At 42.5% G+C, this 22500-nt stretch overlaps 1 protein-coding gene across 1 annotated transcript in view; it reads left to right on the forward strand.

Moving 5' to 3' along the window:
* The window catches only part of LOC129820202 (gamma-aminobutyric acid type B receptor subunit 2-like), a 437561-nt gene that overhangs the window by 104617 nt on the left and 310444 nt on the right, over nucleotides 1–22500 (forward strand). The window contains exon 2 of the mRNA XM_055877203.1: nucleotides 16773–16910. Coding sequence (XP_055733178.1) covers nucleotides 16773–16910 — 138 coding nt within the window. The remainder of the gene's footprint in view (nucleotides 1–16772; nucleotides 16911–22500) is intronic.

Consider the following 22500-nt stretch of genomic DNA (forward strand, 5'->3'; position numbering starts at 1 on the left):
GTGATGTTGTGATGCTGTGATATTGTGATGTTGTGATGCTATGATGCTGTGATATTGTGATGTTGTGATGCTGTGATGCTGTGATGCTGTGATGTTGTGATGTTGTGATGCTGTGATGTTGTGATGCTGTGATGTTGTGATGCTGTGATGTTGTGATGCTGTGATGTTGTGATGCTGTGATGTTGTGATGCTGTGATGTTGAGATGCTGTGATATTGTGATGTTGTGATGCTGTGATGCTGTGATATTGTGATGTTGTGATGCTGTGATGCTGTGATGCTGTGATGTTGTGATGTTGTGATGCTGTGATGTTGTGATGCTGTGATGCTGTGATGTTGCGATGCTGTGATGCTGTGATATTGTGATGTTGTGATGCTGTGATGTTGCGATGCTGTGATGTTGTGAGGTTGTGCATGTTATTAGCTAGCGGACAGCCTGTGTGTCGAGAGCAGACTGTGTGTGATACAGTGCTCTCCATCAAGGCTTACCACACACACACAGAAACTCACACACACAGGTTTCTTATTTGAGTGCAGTAATTTGGTTTAAATGGCGACAGGTGCAGCTGCTGCAGTTTCCACTGCTAGGCATTTCATCATGGTTAGCACCCTCTGATTATCTCTTGTTGTTATCGCAATATCACACACACATGCACCTGGACATTGTATGGAGTGAGCTTCCAGATTCAATGCCACAGAAATTGTTTGTCTTTGTTGTGCCATTGTGTTGAATAAGATTGTATGGACATTGTGTTCTTACTGAGAGAAGGGAGAAACATTCTAATATTACATCATCTCCAGTTCATCTCCAGTTCATTGCAGTCTAACACATTGTATTAATATCTTGATTTCACCAATGCTTTGTATGACATATATGGTTGTTATGGTGACCATGGATGTCTCACAGCACGAATACTGTAGGTCATTCTAAATACAATATTCTGAATGGAAATGTTGTTCCAGTGTTTAATCCTGAAGGTCATTCAGACATTAGGGTGGACATGATGAGGCCTATAGAATTTTCATCAACATCGGGCTGTGTCTGAAATGGTACCCTGTTCCCTATAAGGGTTATTACCAGATCACTATGGGTTATTTAAGAGCAGCTCTTTTGACCAGATCACTATGGGTTATTTAAGAGCAGACCTTTTGACCAGATCACTATGGGTTATTTAAGAGCAGCTCTTTTGACCAGATCACTATGGGTTACTTAAGAGCAGCTCTTTTGACCAGATCACTATGGGTTATTTAAGAGCAGACCTTTTGACCAGATCACTATGGGTTATTTAAGAGCAGCTCTTTTGACCAGATCACTATGGGTTATTTAAGAGCAGCTCTTTTGACCAGATCACTATGGGTTATTTAAGAGCAGACCTTTTGACCAGATCACTATGGGTTATTTAAGAGCAGACCTTTTGTCCAGATCACTATGGGTTATTTAAGAGCAGACCTTTTGACCCGAGCACTATGGGTTATTTAAGAGCAGACCTTTTGACCAGATCACTATGGGTTATTTAAGAGCAGACCTTTTGTCCAGAGCACTATGGGTTATTTAAGAGCATCCCTTTTGACCAGATCACTATGGGTTATTTAAGAGCAGCCCTTTTGTCCAGATCAATATGGGTTATTTAAGAGCAGCCCTTTTGTCCAGATCAATATGGGTTATTTAAGAGCAGCCCTTTTGTCCAGATCAATATGGGTTATTTAAGAGCAGCTCTTTTGACCAGATCACTATGGGTTATTTAAGAGCAGACCTTTTGTCCAGATCACTATGGGTTATTTAAGAGCAGCTCTTTTGACCAGATCACTATGGGTTATTTAAGAGCAGCTCTTTTGACCAGATCACTATGGGTTATTTAAGAGCAGACCTTTTGTCCAGATCACTATGGGTTATTTAAGAGCAGACCTTTTGACCAGATCACTATGGGTTATTTAAGAGCAGACCTTTTGACCAGATCACTATGGGTTATTTAAGAGCAGACCTTTTGACCAGATCACTATGGGTTATTTAAGAGCAGCTCTTTTGTCCAGAGCACTATGGGTTATTTAAGAGCAGCTCTTGCCTAGGCATTTGTTTTAGTACTGCTGTCCTTTGAATTATCTTTCCATCCACAGTCATGTACAGTAGGTGATCTTGATGTCCTCTCACCATATTCTCATCAGCTCCCCATGGTGGCAGTAGTATGCTATGGGGTTAGCACCGGCCATCTTCTGCAGTACTTAGCTACTCTGTTCAGGGTTAACACCGGCTGTCTTCGGCAGTACATAGCTACTTTGTTCAGGGTTAGCACCGGCCGTCTTCGGCAGTACTTAGCTACTCTGTTCAGGGTTAACACCGGCTGTCTTCGGCAGTACATAGCTACTTTGTTCAGGGTTAGCACCGGCCGTCTTCGGCAGTACTTAGCTACTCTGTTCAGGGTTAACACCGGCTGTCTTCGGCAGTACATAGCTACATTGTTCAGGGTTAACACCGGCCGCCTTCGGCAGTACTTACCTACTTTGTTCAGGGTTAGCACCAGCCGTCTTTGGCAGTACTTAGCTACTTCGTTCAGGGTTAACACCGGCCGTCTTTGGCAGTACTTAGCTACTTTGTTCAGGGTTAGCACTGTGGTCAGTGTCTCGAGAGTGTTCGTGGACTGCCTCTGTGTCTGAGCCCAAACAAGGGGCAGTGACGGGGGACTGGGTCTGGCCTGGCCTTCTCCTTCTCTTCTATTCTCATCTCCCCTTCTCTCTCCATCACTCCATCCACCATTAACCCCTAAACATCTCCGCTGTCTGAATAGTTTCTGATGAATGCTTCTGTGATTATGTCTCCCAATCACATGCTAAATATACAGTAGCTGTCAAAAACCAAGCTCTACCAAGCTCCACCAAGCTCCCGGCCCGGCCATCTCCTTTATTTACTGCTCAAAGCGGTGCTGTGTGGGTTGCTGTGGCAACCTGGCGCGGGTCAAAGCACCGCCAGTAAGCCAGATTGTGTGGCTGTATGTTCGACAGAAGTAGAGGGAGAGAGAGAATGAGAGAGCGAAAGAAAGAGGGAAAGTGGACTGGCCTGCATGTGTTCGACAGCGCAAAAAGAAGCCTAACCCCCTCCCCCATCTCTCTCTCTCTTTCCCTCCCTCTCTGGTGGAGAAAATAGCCCCGGCATAGTGCTGGTTGGCCACCACTTTGTGACCGTTGAATGGGAGGCTTTTGGCTGTGATTGGACCAGGGTGAGGAATAATGGCTGGGGGTGTAGAGTGAGGTCACGTGTCTCGTTCTCGGGGCTACGAATAAGTATTTCATCACAGACCTCACTGGAATGTACTGTATGTCTGTTTCATCCGATCTCCTACATTTACATTTACATTTAAGTCATTTAGCAGACGCTCTTATCCAGAGCGACTTACAAATTGGTGCATTCACCTAGACCTATAGTGTTTGAAGAAAAACTATAACTAGCATGCTGTTTACATCTGAAGGATTCACAGGGAAGGATGATGAAGAAGGCGAGGAACAGGAGTAGTAACAGGAGGCTGTAGGAGAAGCCCTGTTTGATCACAGATCAACCCCCCCCCCCCCCCCTTCACTCTGTAGAGGAGAAGCCCTGTTTGATCACAGATCAAACCCCCCCCCCCTCCACTCTGTAGAGGAGAAGCCCTGTTTGATCACAGATCAACCCCCCCCTCCACTCTGTAGAGGAGAAGCCCTGTTTGATCACAGATCAACCCCCCCCCCCCTCCACTCTGTAGAGGAGAAGCCCTGTTTGATCACAGATCAACCCCCCCCCCCTCCACTCTGTAGAGGAGAAGCCCTGTTTGATCACAGATCAACCCCCCCTACCCCCCTCCACTCTGTAGAGGAGAAGCCCTGTTTGATCACAGATCACCCCCCCCCCCCCTCCACTCTGTAGAGGAGAAGCCCTGTTTGATCACAGATCAATCCCCCCCCCTCCACTCTGTAGAGGAGAAGCCCTGTTTGATCACAGATCAACCCCCCCCCCTCCACTCTGTAGAGGAGAAGCCCTGTTTGATCACAGATCAACCCCCCCCCCCCTCCACTCTGTAGAGGAGAAGCCCTGTTTGATCACAGATCAACCCCCCCCCCCCCCTCCACTCTGTAGAGGAGAAGCCCTGTTTGATCACAGATCAAACCCCCCCCCCCCCCCTCCACTCTGTAGAGGAGAAGCCCTGTTTGATCACAGATCAACCCCCCCCCCCTCCACTCTGTAGAGGAGAAGCCCTGTTTGATCGCAGATCAACCCCCCCCCTCCACTCTGTAGAGGAGAAGCCCTGTTTGATCACAGATCAACCCCCCCCCCCCTCCACTCTGTTCTTTGAATCTACAGTATGAGAATGTGTTCTAATGCATTCCTTAATGATGTACAGAATGATTTACAGTTATGATAAGGCAAGCAAGGCCTCGGACGGCCATATTCATATTCAATCAATGATGGCATTTGTTCTGGAATTGAATGATGTATCCTCTAGTTGTTGTCATGGACACCTAAGGGAAATAATCTGTGTTAACGTCATCTATTACTCCGTAAGTAGGGTTTGTGTTTCAACAACACCTCTTTCCCTGTGGCACTGTAACTAACCGAACAGCTAATCTGCTGTAGTTTGGCTGCTGGTTGTGAGCAATTTTGTGTTTGTATTTATTATGGATCCCCGTTAGCGGCTACCGAGGCCGGGGTACTACTCTTCATGGGGTCCAGCACAAATTAAGGCAGTCTACATTATAATACAATTATTAAACATTAAAATATATATTTCAACATATTTCACAATACATTTAGTGTGTTTCCTTCGTCCACTACTCTACTACAACACACTATCCGGGTGTGCGTGTGTGAATAGTGTGTATGTTATATGTGTTTGTATGTGTGTGTTTGTACCTGTGTGTGTGACTCTTCACAGTCCTCGCTGTTCCATAAGGTGTATTTTTATCCGTTGACCAGGAATGTTCTCTTCATAAGTGTGTGAATTGGACAATTTTCCTGTCAAAATGTAACAAGTACTTTTGGGTGTCACTCCACTAAACTTGCATCTCTGAAGTAAAGATCTACTGACTCTGGGTACCTTTCGTCCCCAGACAAATGTGGTAACAACCTGATTGATTGACGTAAAACAAAACTTTGATAAAAACAATGGGATAGATTGAAATAGATAAAGGAATTTGGGTAAACTGTTCATTTTTACAGCATTACAGCATCCTTCCTATAAGTGACAGTGGTAAGCTATCCCATCTCTGAAAATCAGATTTGATTTGCGTAAGGAGGGGAGCAATGTTTGCAGAGAGCATGTAAAAGAGCATGTAATGAACGAGTTACGTTCACTCCAAGGTATTTGAAACGTGAGCGGCTAAGCTGAAAAGGCAAGTCTGTTTGCTGGAGTGTAGCGCTGCTGGATTGATTGGGAAGCACTCACATATCTGGAGATTCAGCTTGTAACCAGATAATGGGACAAAGTTCTCCAGAACAAAAAAGATAGAAGGTAAACAGATTACAGGGTTATTTACATTTTGTTTGTTACAGAGTAACAAATCATCTGCATATAATGATAACATATGTTCAACTCCTTCCCATGTTACACCTTGGAAAGAGGAGAATGCCCTTAAAGCTATTGAAAGGGGCTCAATAACAATGGCAAATAATAAAGGGGACAGTGGGCAGCCTTGGCGTGTCCCAGGTTCCAGGGCAAAATAATCAGAACGGTTGTCATTGTTACAGACACTGTCCTGGGGAGATGTATTCAAGAGACAAATCCAAAAACAGCAAATTACCACCTCAGGGGAGTTGGAGAATTGTTTAGAATAAATTATGTTAAACAGCGTCCGAATATATATTTTTTATATCTGTTCTTTATGTAGCCGGTTTGTTCCTGTGATATGATTCCTGGTAAGACTACTTCCAGACGCCTCTCTAACCACCTTCGCCAGCACCTTTACATCCACATTAAGGAGGTTTAGGGGCCTAAAATGTTGTAGTTGGGTAAGTTTCCTGAACATGTTGTCTGAACATGTATGAATGATCAATGGGGCATAATAAAGGCGTGAAAAGTCCTAAATAACGTTATATGGATGAAAAAAGGAAAAAAGAAAAGCCTGGAATTGTAGCCATGCATTACTATGCTAGCCATCCCAAACATGTAGTTTAAATAACAATTACACAAAACAGTATTAGTCATTTTTATCAGAGTTCAATACTGTTTCTGCAGAGTAGAAAAGGAATGGCAGCAGGGGGAAAAAGGCCCTGCAATAAAAATCAAAACATGCCTTCGACTTGGAGGGTAGGCTAGGTTAAGCTTGCTACCTGGCAAAAGAGTAGGTCATAGATTCAAGATATGGCTCAGAAGTGACTCTCGAACCAACACTGAGCGTCCTCGTGGAAGTCGAACTGTAGCTTCCCCCCGTCATGTTCAATGTGGAGACGAGCAGGGAAGCAGAGTGAGAATTGAACTTTTATCTGAGGTTGCATTTCACGTTGAGGAATTTAGCTCTTTTTTTGGCGACAGTCGAGCTGAGGTCAGGAAATATGAACACCTTGAGTCCGCAGAAGTGTAGCTGGTCTCTGCCCTTCCTCTTGAGGATGCACTACTTGTCACGGTAGTAGTGAAAGCAGACGATAAACACTCTAGGCTTGGAGTTGTCAGCTGCGCCCACTAGGGAGGGGCCAATGCGGGGGGCTCTGTCCAGCTTCGGGGGTGATGGAACGATGGCTGGACCCAGCACCTCCGCGAAGAAGTCGGAAATGAACTAATGTAAAAAGCCGTCCCCTCCTTCAAGTTTCTCTGGTATACCAACAACTGGAAGATTGCAACAGCGAGAAGTGGATTCCAGGTCATCGGTCTTTGTCAATCAGCTTTTGGTTTTCGGAGCTCAGACGGGAGACCGTTTTCTGAAGTGCTACTATGTGGTCACTGTAGTCACACAGGTCATGTTCAAAGCCATCAAGCCGGCGGCCTTGTTCATCTGCAGCGGCTCGGATACCATCCAGGACGGTGGAGAAGGCGGCCAGAGCAGCATCGATGGCGGCCAGAGGCCAGAGCAGCATCCATGGCGGCCAGAGGCCAGAGCAGCATCCATGGCGGCCAGAGGCCAGAGCAGCATCCATGGCGGCCAGAGGCCAGAGCAGCATCCATGGCAGTTTTGAGCTGTGACAAGGATAGTTGTCATTTACGAGATTAGAACCACACAGAGGTTCTGAAGATCTGTGGAGAGTGTGACCACATGACTCTCCGTAACGGTTGGACTGGAGTCGACGCCATTACCATTCACGTTTGCCATCATGATTGAAAATTAGTTACAGGTCTTCTGCTCCTCAGATCATGTGACATTTGAATCAAAAAGGTAACTTACGAACTCATCAATCAAATCCGATATGTAAGAAAGTGTAATGCAAACAGACAATTGGGCTAAATGGACTAATGCGCCTCATCCACAAGCTTCTTCTCCATTCACATGCTAAACCGGAAGCCTACGTGTACATTTAAGGGATAGCCGTGCTGCCCTGTTCTGGGCGAGTTGTAATTTTCCCAATTCCCTCTTTGTGGCAGCTGACCACACAACTGGGCAGTAGTCCAGGTGCAACAAAACTAGGGCATGTAGGACCTACCTTGTTGATAATGTTGTTAAGAAGGCAGAGCAGGGCTTTATTATTGACAGACCTCTCCCCATCTTAGCTACTGCGTCAATATGTTTTGACCATAGCAGTTTAATATGACTGCAATCCCGTTAACGGGATGATATGACAACAGCCAGTGAAAGTGCAGGGCGCCAAATTCAAACAACAGAAATCTCATAATTAATATTCCTCAAACATACATGTATCTTATACCATTTTAAAGGTAATCTTGTTGTTAATCGCACCAAAGTGTCCGATTTCAAATAGGCTTTACAGCGAAAACACCACAAACGATTATGTTAGGTCACTGCAAAATCACAGAAAAACACAGTCATTTTTCCAGCCAAAGACATGAGTCACAAAAAGCAGAAATAGAGATAAAATCAATCACTAACCTTTGATGATCTTCATCAGATGACACTCATAGGACTTCATGTTACACAATACATATATGTTTTGTTCGTTAAAGCTCATATTTAAATCCAAAAACCTCAGTTTACATTGGCGCCATGTTCAGAAATGCCTCCAAAATATCCGGAGAAATTGCAGAGAATAACATAAATAAATACTCATCATAAACTTTGATGAAAGATACATGTTTTACATAGAATTAAAGATGCACTTGTTCTTAATGCAACACTGTGTCAGATTTCAAAAAGCTTTACAGCAAAAGCACAATATTCAATAATCTGAGAACAGCGTTCAGCCACAAAAGGAAGCCATACAGTTACCCGCCAAATTGTGCATTCAACAAAACTCATAAAAAGCATTATAAATCTTCACTTACCTTTGATGATTTTTTCGCAATGCACTCCCAGGACTCCCACTTCCACAAGAAATTATTGTTTTGTTCGGTAATGTCCATCAGTTATGTCCAAATAGCTATTTTTGTTAGCGTGTTTGGTAAACAAATCCAAAATCAGGAAGCGCGTTCACTAAAAGCAGACGAAATGTCAAAAAGTTCCGTAACAGTCAGTAGAAACATGTCAAACGATGTATTGAATCAATCTTTAGAATGTTTTTAACATAAATCTTCAATAAAGTTCCAACCGGAGAATTACATTGACTTCAGATGTGCGATGGAACAGAGCTCCCTTTCATGTGAACGCGCATGGTCAGAGCATGGCCAGGTCATGGTAGACCTGACTATTTCCTGTCTCCTTCGGCCCCACTTCACAGTAGAGGCATCAGACAAGGTTCTACAGACTGTTGACATCTAGTGGAAGCCATAGGAAGTGCAAACGCATCCATATCCCACTGTGTGTTCAATAGGGGCTGTGTTGAAAATCAACCAACCTCAGAATTCCCACTTCCTGTTTGGATTTCTTCTCAGGTTTTTGCCTGCCATATGAGTTCTGTTATACTCACAGACATCATTCAAACAGTTTTTGAAACTTCAGAGTGTTTCCTATCCAATACGAACAATACTATGCATATATTAGCAACTGGGACTGAGGAGCAGGCAGTTTACTATGTGCACCTTTCATCCAAGCTACTCAATACTGCCCCTGCAGCCATAAGAAGTTAAAATCCAGGGTTACTCGAAGCCATTTTCTCTCCTCCTTTGGTTGAGGTTTAGGGTTTAGTGAATGATTTGTCCCAAATACAATGCTTTTAGTTTTTGAAATATTTAGGACTAACTTATATCTTGCTACCCATTCTGAAACTGACTGCAGCTCTTTGTTTAGTGTTACTACAGCTACTTCTCACTGCAGTAGCTGACATGTATACTGTTGAGTCATCTGCATACATAGACAAATGGGCTTTATTCAGAGCCAGTGGTAGATCATTAGTAAAGATTGACAAAAGTAAGGGGCCTAGACAGCTGCCCTGGGGAATGCATGATTCTTCCTGGATTATATTGGAGAACCATTACCATTAAAGAATGCCCTCTGTGTATAGCAGGTGGTGTAAAGCCATAACATATATGTTTTTCCAGCAGCAGACTATGATCAATAATGTAAAAAGCCGCACTGATGGCGGACTGAAGATGGTGGACTGAACGTAGTTATGTAGAGCACCTCAAGATAAAAACGTAATATTCAATATCGGTAAATTGGACTAAATATTAGCCCTACACAATCTGGAGGATGATAACCTTCAATCTGGATAACAACACAAAACAAATCTTAAGACTAGAGAAATTTATTGACAAATATTACGAAAACAAGCAACATCCAAACATCACGGAGAGTAAGACAGGGGAACCTATTTCAAAACGAAAACGTGACTCTTCTACAGACACAGACGATTTCATATTTTCACCACTGGAAATGGTAAAGGTCGAAACCGATCTGTTAGAATCAATAAATGACAAACTGGGTATACTTGAATTAGTCAGTAAGGATATAAAAGAGTTGAAGGCAAGCCTCGAGATGAGGGATGAAAAAGCTGCGACATTGGAGACTGATACAAACAAGCTAAAAGGGACAGTCAATCAGATTGAAACCAAAGTTAATGAACTTAAAAAGGAGAACACCGTTCTGAGAGAAGCCTTACTTGACATACAGGCTAGATCCATGAGAGAGAACATAGTACTTACAGGTATCCAAGAGAAAGAAGGAGAAGTTCCTGAATCTGTAGTTAGAGAGTTCCTCCTTACAGCGCTTCAGATTCCATGCAAAGCTATCAACAAAATCCAACTCGAATGTGTACACCGCTTCGGAAAGAGAGGGCAGAGGTATGAACGCCCAATCATTGCCAAATTTGCTTAATTCAAAAATAAAATAATGGTTTAAAGCCTGGGTAAAAGACTTGCTGGGACCCAAATTGGCATGAATGACCAGTTCCCGAAGGAAATTGCAGAACGGTGTGAAGTTCTGTATCCAATTTTCAAGGAAAATAGATTAAAAGGGAAACGAGTAGCTCTCGTCGTCGATAAACTATATATTGATAAACAGTTGTTCAAAGACACAAAGACTACTCCATGGTTGCAAAGTTCTTATAGGTGAGGAAAATGATGAAACACAATTCTAGCCCGGTTATGGATTGTAATAATACAACAAAAAATATAGCTTTTCTATGTATCTTCAAATATAACTAATTGGAACACAAAGCACTAATTCAACATGGTGAAGATACAAACTCAGTAAACAGAAGGCACAGTATGTGTAGAGGGTGTGGTGTATGTTTTTTATGTTTGGGAAAGTGTGGCGCTGAGTGAGAAAGGAAATGGTTGCATATCCCAGAACCAATGTATTGCTGTGAGCGGGGGTGTGAGAGAAATTTCAATGTTGATGGATATACTTTTTATAATGAATTACACATCTTATTTATTTATTTATTGTCCTATCATGGTGGAACTTTGTTTTAAAATAAATTCTACATTTAATTTGTTTATTGTCCTATCATGGGGAGTAAAATGTTTAAATAAATTATACATCTAATTTATTTATTTATGATCCTAAATTGATGGAACGGTCCACAACCCTATACCCTAGACATCCACCTGAATGACCCAGATACTAAGGAGAAGTCCCTAACTGTTTAATGGGCCTGCTGCAAGCGGTCAGAGACCTAGAGCAGCACTGCCCCCTCAAGATTCTGAGCCTGCTTGGCAGGGTTGGTCCTGCAAAGCCAAAGCCCCCTAAAGGGAGAGCATAATATACAAGGAAATTCTCAAAGCTGCTAATGAGAACCTTGACGACCTTGTACCTAGCTGGTGGGGATTCCAGTGGGTTGCCCCCACCCAGGCAGTGGCAGTGCTGGCAAAAGTAGCTGCAGTAACCCATGGGGAGGGGGTCACACTCGGACATTCAGAGAGGGGGTATATTATTGTGACACTGGAGGCACAAAATCAAAAGTCTGACTGCATGGAGATGCTTGGGAATATGGTCAGTACGGGGGACAATGTTTTGGGTGTTTCAGGGAAAAGGGGTACATTTGACCTCCATCATCTACGACGTGACAATGGTTAATAAAATCACCCCATTTCTGCCCATTTTTTTGCACAGTCTTGCAGGCCTTCTCATACAGCTGCAACTCTATATGCATTCGTAAATCAAGACCTTTCTTGAGTTGGGCTCTGGGATGATGCAACTGTTCTATTCTACTGAAACAATAGAATACTATGAAATATCGGGGACACCAGGCCTGGTTTTCATAGCTGATTTTGAAAAGGCTTTTGATAAAGTACGAATGGAGTTTATATACAGTGAGGGAAAAAAGTATTTGATCCCCTGCTGATTTTGTACATTTGCCCACTGACAAAGAAATGATCAGTCTATAATTTTAATGGTAGGTTTATTTGAACAGTGAGAGACAGAATATCAACAAAAAAATCCAGAAAAACGCATGTCAAAAATGTTATGAATTGATTTGCATTTTAATGAGGGAAATAAGTATTTGACCCCTCTGCAAAACATGACTTAGTACTTGGTTGGAAAACCCTTGTTGGCAATCACAGAGGTCAGACGTTTCTTGTAGGTGGCCACCAGCTTTGCACACATCTCAGGAGGGATTTTGTCCCACTCCTCTTTGCAGATCTTCTTCAAGTCATTAAGATGTCGAGGCTGACGTTTGGCAACTCGAACCTTCAGCTCCCTCCACAGATTTTCTATGGGATTAAGGTCTGGAGACTGGCTAGGCCACTCCTGGACCTTAATGTGCTTCTTCTTGAGCCACTCCTTTGTTGCCTTGGCCGTGTGTTTTGGGTCATTGTCATGCTGGAATACCCATCCACGACACATTTTCAATACCCTGGCTGAGGGAAGGAGGTTTTCACCCAAGATTTGACGGTACATGGCCCCGTCCATCGTCCCTTTGATGCGGTGAAGTTGTCCTGTCCCCTTAGCAGAAAAACACCCCCAAAGCATAATGTTTCCACCTCCATGTTTGACCGTGGGGATGGTTTCTTGGGGTCATAGGCAGGATTCCTCCACCTCCAAACACGGCGAGTTGAGTTGATGCCAAAGAACTCCATTTTGGTCTCATCTGACCACAACACGTTCACCCAGTTGTCCTCTGAATCATTCAGATGTTCATTGGTAAACTTCAGACGGGCATGCATATATGCTTTCTTGAGCAGGGGGACCTTGCGGGCCCTGCAGGATTTCAGTCCTTTACGGCGTAGTGTGTTACCAATTGTTTTCTTGGTGACTATGGTCCCAGCTGCCTTGAGATCATTGACAAGATCCTCCTGTGTAGTTCTGGGCTGATTCCTCACCGTTCTCATGATCATTGCAACTCCACGAGGTGAGATCTTGCATGGAGCCCCAGGCTGAGGGAGATTGACAGTTCTTTTGTGTTTCTTGCATTTGTGAATAATCGCAGAAACTGTTGTCACCTTCTCACCAATCTGCTTGGCGATGGTCTTGTAGCCCATTCCAGCCTTGTGTAGGTCTACAATCTTGTCCCTGACATCCTTGGAGAGCTCTTTGGTCTTGGCCATGGTGGAGAGTTTGGAATCTGATTGATTGATTGCTTCTGTGGACAGGTATCTTTTATACAGGTAAGAAACTGAGATTAGGAGCACTCCCTTTAAGAGTGTGCTCCTAATCTCAGTTCGTTACCTGTATGAAAGACACCTGGGAGACAGAAATCTTTCTGATTGAGAAGGGATCAAATACTTATTTCCCTCATTAAAATGCAAATCAATTTATAACATTTTTGACATGCGTTTTTCTGGATATTTTTGTTGTTATTCTGTCTCTCACTGTTCAAATAAACCTACCATTAAAATTATAGACTGATCATTTCTTTGTCAGTGGGCAAACGTACAAAATCAGCAGGGAATCAAATACTTTTTTCCTTCACTGTATGGGGGATACAACCTTCCCAGCTCTGCAGATTTTGCTGTGAGGAGGCAGAGTCATTAGATAATTTATTTTGGTATTGTCCATATGTAGCTCGTTTTTGGTCACAGGTCCAGGAATGCCTGAAGAATTGCAACATTTGCCTAGAACTAACGCTGCAGATAGCAATACTGGGTGATTTGAAAAGCCATAGTCAATCAGTCAATAATACAATCATTATTTTAGCAAAAACAAAAACATATAACATAGATTTGGATACTGCTTTACAGCAAATTTCTGCAGCATTAGTAAAGATGTGATCAATATATGTTGATAATTTCATTCCTGTGCTGTTTGTAAATACCCTGGCAGATTGACTGATTACCTGAACCAGGTTGCAGGAACTGGTTACAGTGTGTGGGCAGCTTAATGAAAGCCAGTCGATATTTAGGTCACCCAGAAAATACAAGTCTCTGTTGATATCACATATATTATCAAGCATTTCACACATATTATCCAGATACTGATTGTAAGCACTTGGTGGTCTATAGCTACTTCCAATAAGAATGTGCAGATGAATCTGTAGTCATATTACTTCAACTGTATGTGACATTAGATCCTCTCCAAGCTTTACTGGAATGTAGCTCTGAATATAGACTGCAACACCACCCCCTTTGGTATTTCTGTCTTTTCTGTAGAAATTGTAACCCTGTATTGCTACCATTATATTATCAAAGGTATTATCTAAGTGGGTTTCAGAGATAGTCAGTATATGAATGTCCTCTGTTACTAGCAAGTTATCAATTTCATTAACCTTGTTTCTTATGCTACATATGTTAATCTTATGGATCATTGGGACACTACCGTCCCACTTGGCCAACATCCGTTGAAATTGCGGAGCGCCAAATTCAAATGACAGAAATGGTAATATTAAACATTCATGAAAATACAAGTGTCATACATAATTTAAAAGCTCAACTTCTTGTTATCCAGCCGCGTTGTTGTTAGATTTCAAAAAGGCTTTACGGCGATAGCACACTATGCGATTATCTGAGGACAGCGCTGGGAGGACTTACTTTTATATTCCCATTCCCAGCAATTGTAATCAGAGGTGAGCTGAAAAAAAATATTATGGATGGATTGTCCTCGGGGTTTCACCTGCCATATCAGTTCTGTTATACTCATAGACACTATTTTAACCGTTTTGGAAACTTTAGAGTGTTTTCTATCCAATACTACCAAATATATGCATATCCTAGCTTCTGGGCCTGAGTAACAGGCAGTTTACCTTGGGCACCTCATTCATCCAAACTTCTGAATACTGCCCACTAGAACGAAGAAGTTCATGTGGGCTATTTTTAGCACTTTTCTGGGATTCTTGATTGTTTTGCTGATTGTTTTACTGGGCGGCTTATCAGAAGTAGACATGACAGTGATATTTATGTTTGAGCTGATAGTGCAGGGTGAGCTGCACACAGCGAACGTCCTACTAGGGCACACCGCCTTGGTGCTAACAGTCAAATTAATTCATTGCCAAGAGTGTGCAAAGCTGTCATCAAGGCAAAGGGTGGCTACTTTGAAGAATCTCAAATATAAAATGTTTACATTTGTTTAACACTTTTTTGGTTACTACATGATTCCATGTGTGTTATTTCATAGTTTTGATGTCTTCACTATTATTCTACAAAGTAGAAAATAGTTTTTAAAAAAAGAAAGAAAGATCCTTTAATGAGTAGGTGTGTCCAAACTTTTGACTGGCACTGTATGTGAATGAGATATTTCTGTATTTGAATATCAATACATTTGCAAAAATTTCAAAAAACATGTTTTCACTCTACCATTATTGAGTATAGTGTGTAGATGGGTGAGATTTTTGAAAATATTTAATCCTTTTTGAATTCAGGCTGTAACACAGGAACATATATAATAAGTCCAGGGGTATGAATGCATTCTGAAGGCACTGTACGATATACCAGTGTATGCAAACGTGTGCCTTGTGGAGCACTGGTTATGGGATTATTATGTTTCATTAACCCAAAATACAGGAGGCGGAGGAAGATACATCAGGTTTTTTGGAAATTTAAACTGTACACATTTTTTTACCCCAAAATTAATCAATCGATATTGTTGTCATTTAACAACAGTCAATATACTGTACAAAAATTAGGAAGTCGACACTCCAAGCTATTTGAAAATGAAATCAGTAACTAGAGCTGTGTTGCAAGAGAGAACCTATACCCATAATGCTGGCAGAAACATAATTACAAAAATTATCGAGAATGAAAACACAATAACAGGCGAAGGCTTATTTCCATTGAGGTCCTCTGTTCGATTTCTCATCCCTGCCACTGAGTCGCACAACGCCATCTTGGAAGAAAATCTAATTCAGACCTACATGATCTTAACAAGGTGAAACCACCTCAGAAGTGTAGCTTCACTGCATCAAGGTGGACATTGCCTCCGACTCTATATACACACAGGAGAACATCCTGAATTGACTGGTAATAATAGGGGCAAGAAGTGATAGGAATATCATTACAAACTCAGAAAATCACAGCAAAACTAGTTAGGGAGCTCACATAGCAATCAATAGAGCTATTCCATTTGTTTCCCTCGCTCTCTCTCTCTCCCCGTTCTCTCTCTCTCTCTTTCTTTCTACCCCTGCTCTGATCTCCCTCCCGCAGTTCTACAGAGCCAATACCGTTGCCATGGTGATGGCTGCATTCTGCAGTAGCAGCAGTGGGATCATCTCTCTCTCTCTCATCTCTCTCTCCCTCTCCCCCCTCGCTCTTCCCCCCCTCTCTCTCTGCTCTCGCTCGCTCTCTCTCACACATCATTTCGAGATATCACATCACGCCATGTTTTGTTCATTACTATTGTATTGCAGATTTGTACTCACATATTGCATAACAATGTAATTAAGTGCTACACATGGACTTACAGGTATGCATTGCATATCTATAGGAGGCACATGTATTTGTAGTGCATGTTTAGGCTTCTGTATTCTGTATATAGCTAACACAGTCTGTCTGTGTGTGCCTCACATAATTCTGTCCTTTCCAAATGAAAGGAGTTTCTCCACAAACTCCAAAGGTGAGGTCCAGGTGACACCCTATTCCCTATGTAGGGCACTACATTAGACCAGAGCCCCTTTGAGCCCTGGTCAAAAGTAGAGCACGATATAGGGAATAGGGTGTCATTTGGGACGCAGGCCCATACTACCGTGCTACAGTAAGAGGTGTGCAGTACAGAGCACAATTAAATATGTGCTTTCACCGTTGCGTGTCAGCCACTTCCCAGCCCAAAATAGGCTAGAAAAATGTAATGCAGCTTTTAAACCTCTCTCTCTCTCTCTCTCTCTCTCTCTCTCTCTCTCTCTCTCTCTCTCTCTCTCTCTCTCTCCTTCCCTCTTCCAAACCTCCTATCTGTCCCTATGCAGTGTGACAACGCCAAGGGATTGAGGGCCTTCTTCGACGCCATATGTTACGGACCCAAACACCTGATGATCTTCGGAGGGGTGTGTCCTTCTGTCACATCCATCATCGCTGAGTCACTGGAGGGGTGGAACCTGGTACAGGTAGGAACAAGTCTGGTTGTTATGAGGAGGATGGGTTGGTCTGTTCCAGCTGGATTTGACCTCTTTTTGGGAGTTGTCTTTCTATTTAGCTTTGGTGGGGTTCCCTCTTGATATGATGTGAGATGGGACAAATGTGAGGTTTGAGTTGTTAGGATAAGTGTGCGTGTGTGTGTGTCCGTGCGTACCCGTGCATGTTCAAAGTGTATGTGTGTGTGGGCTTGAGGTTGGAACCACAGTGACAGGACATGCAAGTTTGCTAATTGATTAATTTGTACGTTTGTGATTGGCTGAGCCCATAGTCTTATGGTTCTGTAGATAGGGTCTGGGCTGGGTCTCTGAGAGGTCCTAACTCATGGCTTAATCCTTCATTAACCTCACCAGGGGAAATGTCTAATTGTTAAGTCTTTAATCCGGGACGATCCTTATCCATTTCATAAACCCAGAGATGGAAGAAAACAGGAAATATCAAGGCTGTGCCACAAATGGCACCCTTCCCCTGAATAGCCCTATGGGCCCTGGTAAAACTAGTGCACTACATAGGGAGGAGTACACTAGTTTGTTCCTCGTGTCATAATTATGTTTTTATTTTTCTCTCTGCACTGTTGGGAAGGGCTTTTCATTTACCTGTCTTATATCAGCTTGCTTGCGCTCAGATGGGAAGGGTGGAAACATTTGAGGTGTATCCTTAAAAACATGATTCAAAGTGCTAATTTCAGGCAAGGCTGGTAGGGATATTTAAGTTCAACAAAAAGCTGGTTTTAGCAGTAACACGGTTGGTTATGGAATTCATTTTGACAGAGGAAACGCAGCATATCCAACCGTGATGCACACTGTCCATATGAACATGGGACTAGAGTAATATGCTTCTGGTGCCTGTATACTTCGTATTAAGAAACATAAAAACGAATGCTCCTCTCAATGAAGGCTATTTTTTCTGCCCAATGCAATCAAGTAGGCTAGTCAAGACCGTCCATAAAGGGTTTGGCTCGTGACACGGCTTGTAAATAAATCTTAATCACGATAGCAAAACAGTGAGCTGACATTCCCTTATTCTCTGTGTATTGTAGGCAGTGCGATCTGTAAGATGGTTCAAATATGTTCATAAAACATTATATTTGGTGAGTGGACATTCTCCCTTTCTCTTTAAATTGGATCTTTGTCCAGCTACCGTGAAAAGTTTGGATGTGCGTAAAACCCTCCATAGTCTGCATCATTGTTTTAAAATTAAATGACTACAGGGAGCAATTATGGTGTCTGTAAGTGTATTTAGACTATTTAAAACTAGTTGTTGTTTCATTTTGTTTAGAATTTGACTAGAATTATTCACTCTCTATTTAGGCCATATCAATAATGAATTTTATCTTGCCTATTGACAATATTTGGCATGTCCCTGCTCAGCCATGATGTAATTTACAGTAGACCTAGCCCCTATATCAGTGTGCATGCTATGTAGGCCTATATATTTCCACAATGAAGCCATGCAATTACTTAGAACAATGTGGACTGCAAACAGGTTCAAGGAAACGTATTTAGCAAAGATGGGCTAGGTCTACACTTTCTTAATTAGTTTCTGTAAGCTATTTAACAAACTATAATGGACTAACATTTGGAATTGGAGTTGATTCCAACCAATACATAAAAGACCGTAAATAAACAACTTGAAGCAACTACATATTTAGCCATTGAGCACCTTCTGATTGGCCAGTGAGAGGCCAAGCCTCTCTATTCATCAAAACCCAGACCTCACTGCCAGCACTGCGTCGATCATTTTTTGTTGTGTAAATAGCAAAAAGGATTTCTGACACACCCCTGAACCTGTAGTGCTACCGCCAGCGCTTAGATTTACCATTGAGTTATGCTTGTTAAAATAGAGCCCTGAATAGTCAGTGACTTTTTTCCAAGCCTTGAGGAGCTGTCATTATGGTGAGATACTGTCAATTAATGGTGAGGAAGTGTATTTGTGGTTGAGTACAGTATTGTCATCTCTGTGGAAGAGGGCCTTGGTGAACGTACACCCCTTGGCAAGGTGTGCTCTAAGGCCATTCTTCAAGGTCTGATTGAAGCATTTCACTCCTCCATTGGCCTGTGGGTGGTAGTAATCTGTGCGGATGTGTTGTTTTCTAACATCAGGAAGATGACAAAGTCCTCTTGGACCTGACTAGTGTCCCCTTCGATTAGTCATTAGAGGCCGACTCTTGTCTTTAAAGTTCACTGATTCAAAACCTTAGTGTTTGAGAATGTAATTGCAGTCGGAATGGCAAAGACTCCAAATGAACCGCTAAATTAAATGTACCCCAAAACCATACTATTCAAGGACTTCCATTTTCAATTCCAAATCCCTGGACCTTCATAGGAGGTGCAGTTAATCGGCTTGACTCACTGATTAAACTCCAACTGCTTTTGGATAATTTACAGTGCCACTATGTTCTACTCTGGTTTCTTTGTAGATCCAGATTGCACTAGGCTAGCTAGATGCCTCTCTCTCCATCTCCCTCTCTGGGCCCATTGACTTTCATCTGTCTCCCAGTGGATGGAAGCAGACCCTGTGCCAGGAACAGGGCAGGCCTGCAGGAGGCTGCCTGGCTCCAAGCTGCAGACGTAGGCCAGTGCATTGGGCCCTGACGTCAGCAGTAGGAGGTGCATTACTTTCCATGTCTGATCTATATGTATCAGCCTCATAAGAATTCTGTGAGGAGAGAGGAAGCGAGGAATAACATGTGTGGGAAGTTTTCTGGGATAGTATATAGGCATGGATATATATTGGTTGTTGCTATTATCATGGATAAAGGGAATTCGAGACATTTGAGGGGAAATGCATGATTGAGTGAATAGGTGTAACCCTGCTTTTGAATTGAGGCATTTTATTGGAAAATATGCAGATTTGCCATGGCTTCTAATGTGCTGCCCTAAATGAAAGTAAAAAAAGTAATTTCCATATAAAAAGCAGAGACAGCTACACAGTATTTAGACAGTGTCTATTAGCAACTTCGCTGGACAACAATTCCTGAGAAATGTTTCATTATACAGTATATTAATTTACATATTTGTAAAAATAGATTTTTAATCAAGGAAGTGCCCCCCCCCCACACACACACGCACACACTTGCAGTGTTGCAGAACCATGATCAGTTTGCAGGCCCCATCTGCCATTGAATTTATAAAACTACTGATCCTCAAGCAGCTCTCTCGCTCACATCCTGATTGTGGCTCACGTCTCATGGTATTGTTGAAGATACAGGCTCATCCTCTCTGCTAAGCACCAATTACTCTTTATAGCAGTGCTGTGTAGAGTACAGTAAGCTATGTGGTGATGAAAATGACTGCAAAAGCAAATGAAATGGAAGACAAGAATGCTACGAGGGCAAATAGACAGATGGTAAACGAGGGATGGAGAGATAGACGGAGGACAGCAAGCTTTGAGCATTGGCTGAGAGAGAGAGAGAGAGAGAGAGAGAGAGAGAGAGAGAGAGAGAGAGAGAGAGAGAGAGAGAGAGAGAGAGAAAGGGGGAAAAGAGGGAGAGTGAGAGGGAGATAAAGAGTGAGGGAGAGAGAGAAAAATATAGAGAGAGAGGGAGAGGGAGATAGAGAGGAAGCGATAGAGAGAGAGGGGAAGAAAGAGAGAGAGAGAGTGAGAGAGGGAGATACAAAAACAACAAGTGTGTGCTTAAAATAAACACACACTTTTCTTTCCTCAGGGCTGTGGGGTGAGACCGGGATGCACTAGAACAGGCTGCAGCACCCTGCCTCACCCTACTAGAATCTGAAGTCAAATGTCTACATTTTGCTGATGATCTGGTGCTTCTGTCCCCAACCAAGGAGGGCCTACAGCAGCACCTAGATATTCTGCACAGATTCTGTCAGACATGGGCCCTGACAGTAAATCTCAGTAAGACAAAAATAATGATATTCCAAAAAAGGTCCAGTTGCCAGGATCACAAATACAAATTGAATCTAGATACCGTTGCCCAAGAGCACACAACAAACTGTACATACCTTGGCCTAAACATCAGCGCCACAGGCAAGAAGGGCCTTCTACGCCATCAAAAAGAACATACAAATCGACATATCAATTAGGATCTGGCTACAAATACTTGAATCAGTTATAGAACCCATTTCCCTTTATGGATGTGAGGTTTGGGATCCACTCACCAACCAAGAATTCACCAAATGGGACAAACACCAAATTGAGACTCTGCATGCAGATTTCTGCAAAAATATCCTCTGTGTAGAATGTAAAACACTAAATAATGCATGCAGAGCAGAATTAGGCCGATACCCGCTAATTATCCAAATACAGAAAAGAGACGTTACATTCCACAACCACCTAAAAGGAAGCGATTCCCAAACCTTCCATAACAAAGCCATCACCTACAGAGAGATGAACCTGGAGAAGAGTCCCCTAAGCAAGCTGGTCCTGGGGCTCTGTTCACAAACAGACCCCACAGAGCCCCAAGACAGCAACACAATATGACCCAACCATCACAAAAAAACAAAAAGATAATTACTTGACACATTGGAAAGAATTAACAAAAGAACAGAGCAAACTAGAATGCTATTTGGCCCTAAACAGAGAGTACACAGTGGCAGAATACCTGACCAAAATGAAGGATAGCTTTGACTATGTACAGACTCAGTGAGCATAGCCTTGCTATTGAGAGAGGCTGCTGTAGGCAGACCTGGCTCTCAAGAGAAGACAGGCTATGTGCACACTGCCCACAAAATGAGGTGGAAACCGAGCTGCACTTCCTCACCTCCTGCCAAATGTATGACCATATAAGAGAGACAGATTACACAGACCCACAAATAATTTGAAAGCAAATCCAATTTTGATAAACTCCCATATCTACTGGGTGAAATACCACAGTGTGCCATCACAACAGCAAGATTTGTGACCTGTGTTGCCATAAGAAAAGGGCAACCAGTGAAGAACAAACACCATTGGAAATACAACCCATATTTATGTATACATTTTTTGCCTTTTGTACTTTGTTTCAACACTGTATATAGCCATAATATTACATTTGAAACGTTTGTGATTGTAATATTTACTGTTAATTTGTATTGTTTATTTCATTTGCTTTGGTAATGTAAACATATGTTTCCCATGCCAGTAAAGCCCTTTGGATTGTATTGAGAGAGAGAGATAGAGAGAGGGGGGGGGGTGAAGAGAAAGAGAAGGAGAGAAAGGGAGGGGGAGAGAGAGACAGAGAAGGTGGGGAGGCAGAGAAAGAGAAAGAGGAAGAGAAGGGGCAGAGAAAGTGAGAAAGGGCGAGAAAGGGCTTTGACAATGTAAACATGTTTCCCATGCCAATAAAGCTCTTTGAATTTAATTGAGATAGAGGGAGAGAGAGAGAGAGAGAGAGAGAAAGAGAGAGAAATGAAAGGAGAAAGAGGGAGAGAGGGGGCAGAGAAAGTGAGAGAGGGTGAGAGAGGGCTTTACAATGTAAACATATGTTTCCCATGCCAATAAAGCTCTTTGAATTGAATTGAGAGAGATAGATGTGTGTTATTCCAGCCGTTATATTCTAGCTTGATCGACATGTTTTTTTCATATTTTTCACTTTGCAAAACAATTCTTGGCGACCTTCTT

This window comes from Salvelinus fontinalis, chromosome 22 (genome assembly GCF_029448725.1).
Source record: "Salvelinus fontinalis isolate EN_2023a chromosome 22, ASM2944872v1, whole genome shotgun sequence".
Lineage (NCBI taxonomy): Eukaryota > Metazoa > Chordata > Actinopteri > Salmoniformes > Salmonidae > Salvelinus > Salvelinus fontinalis.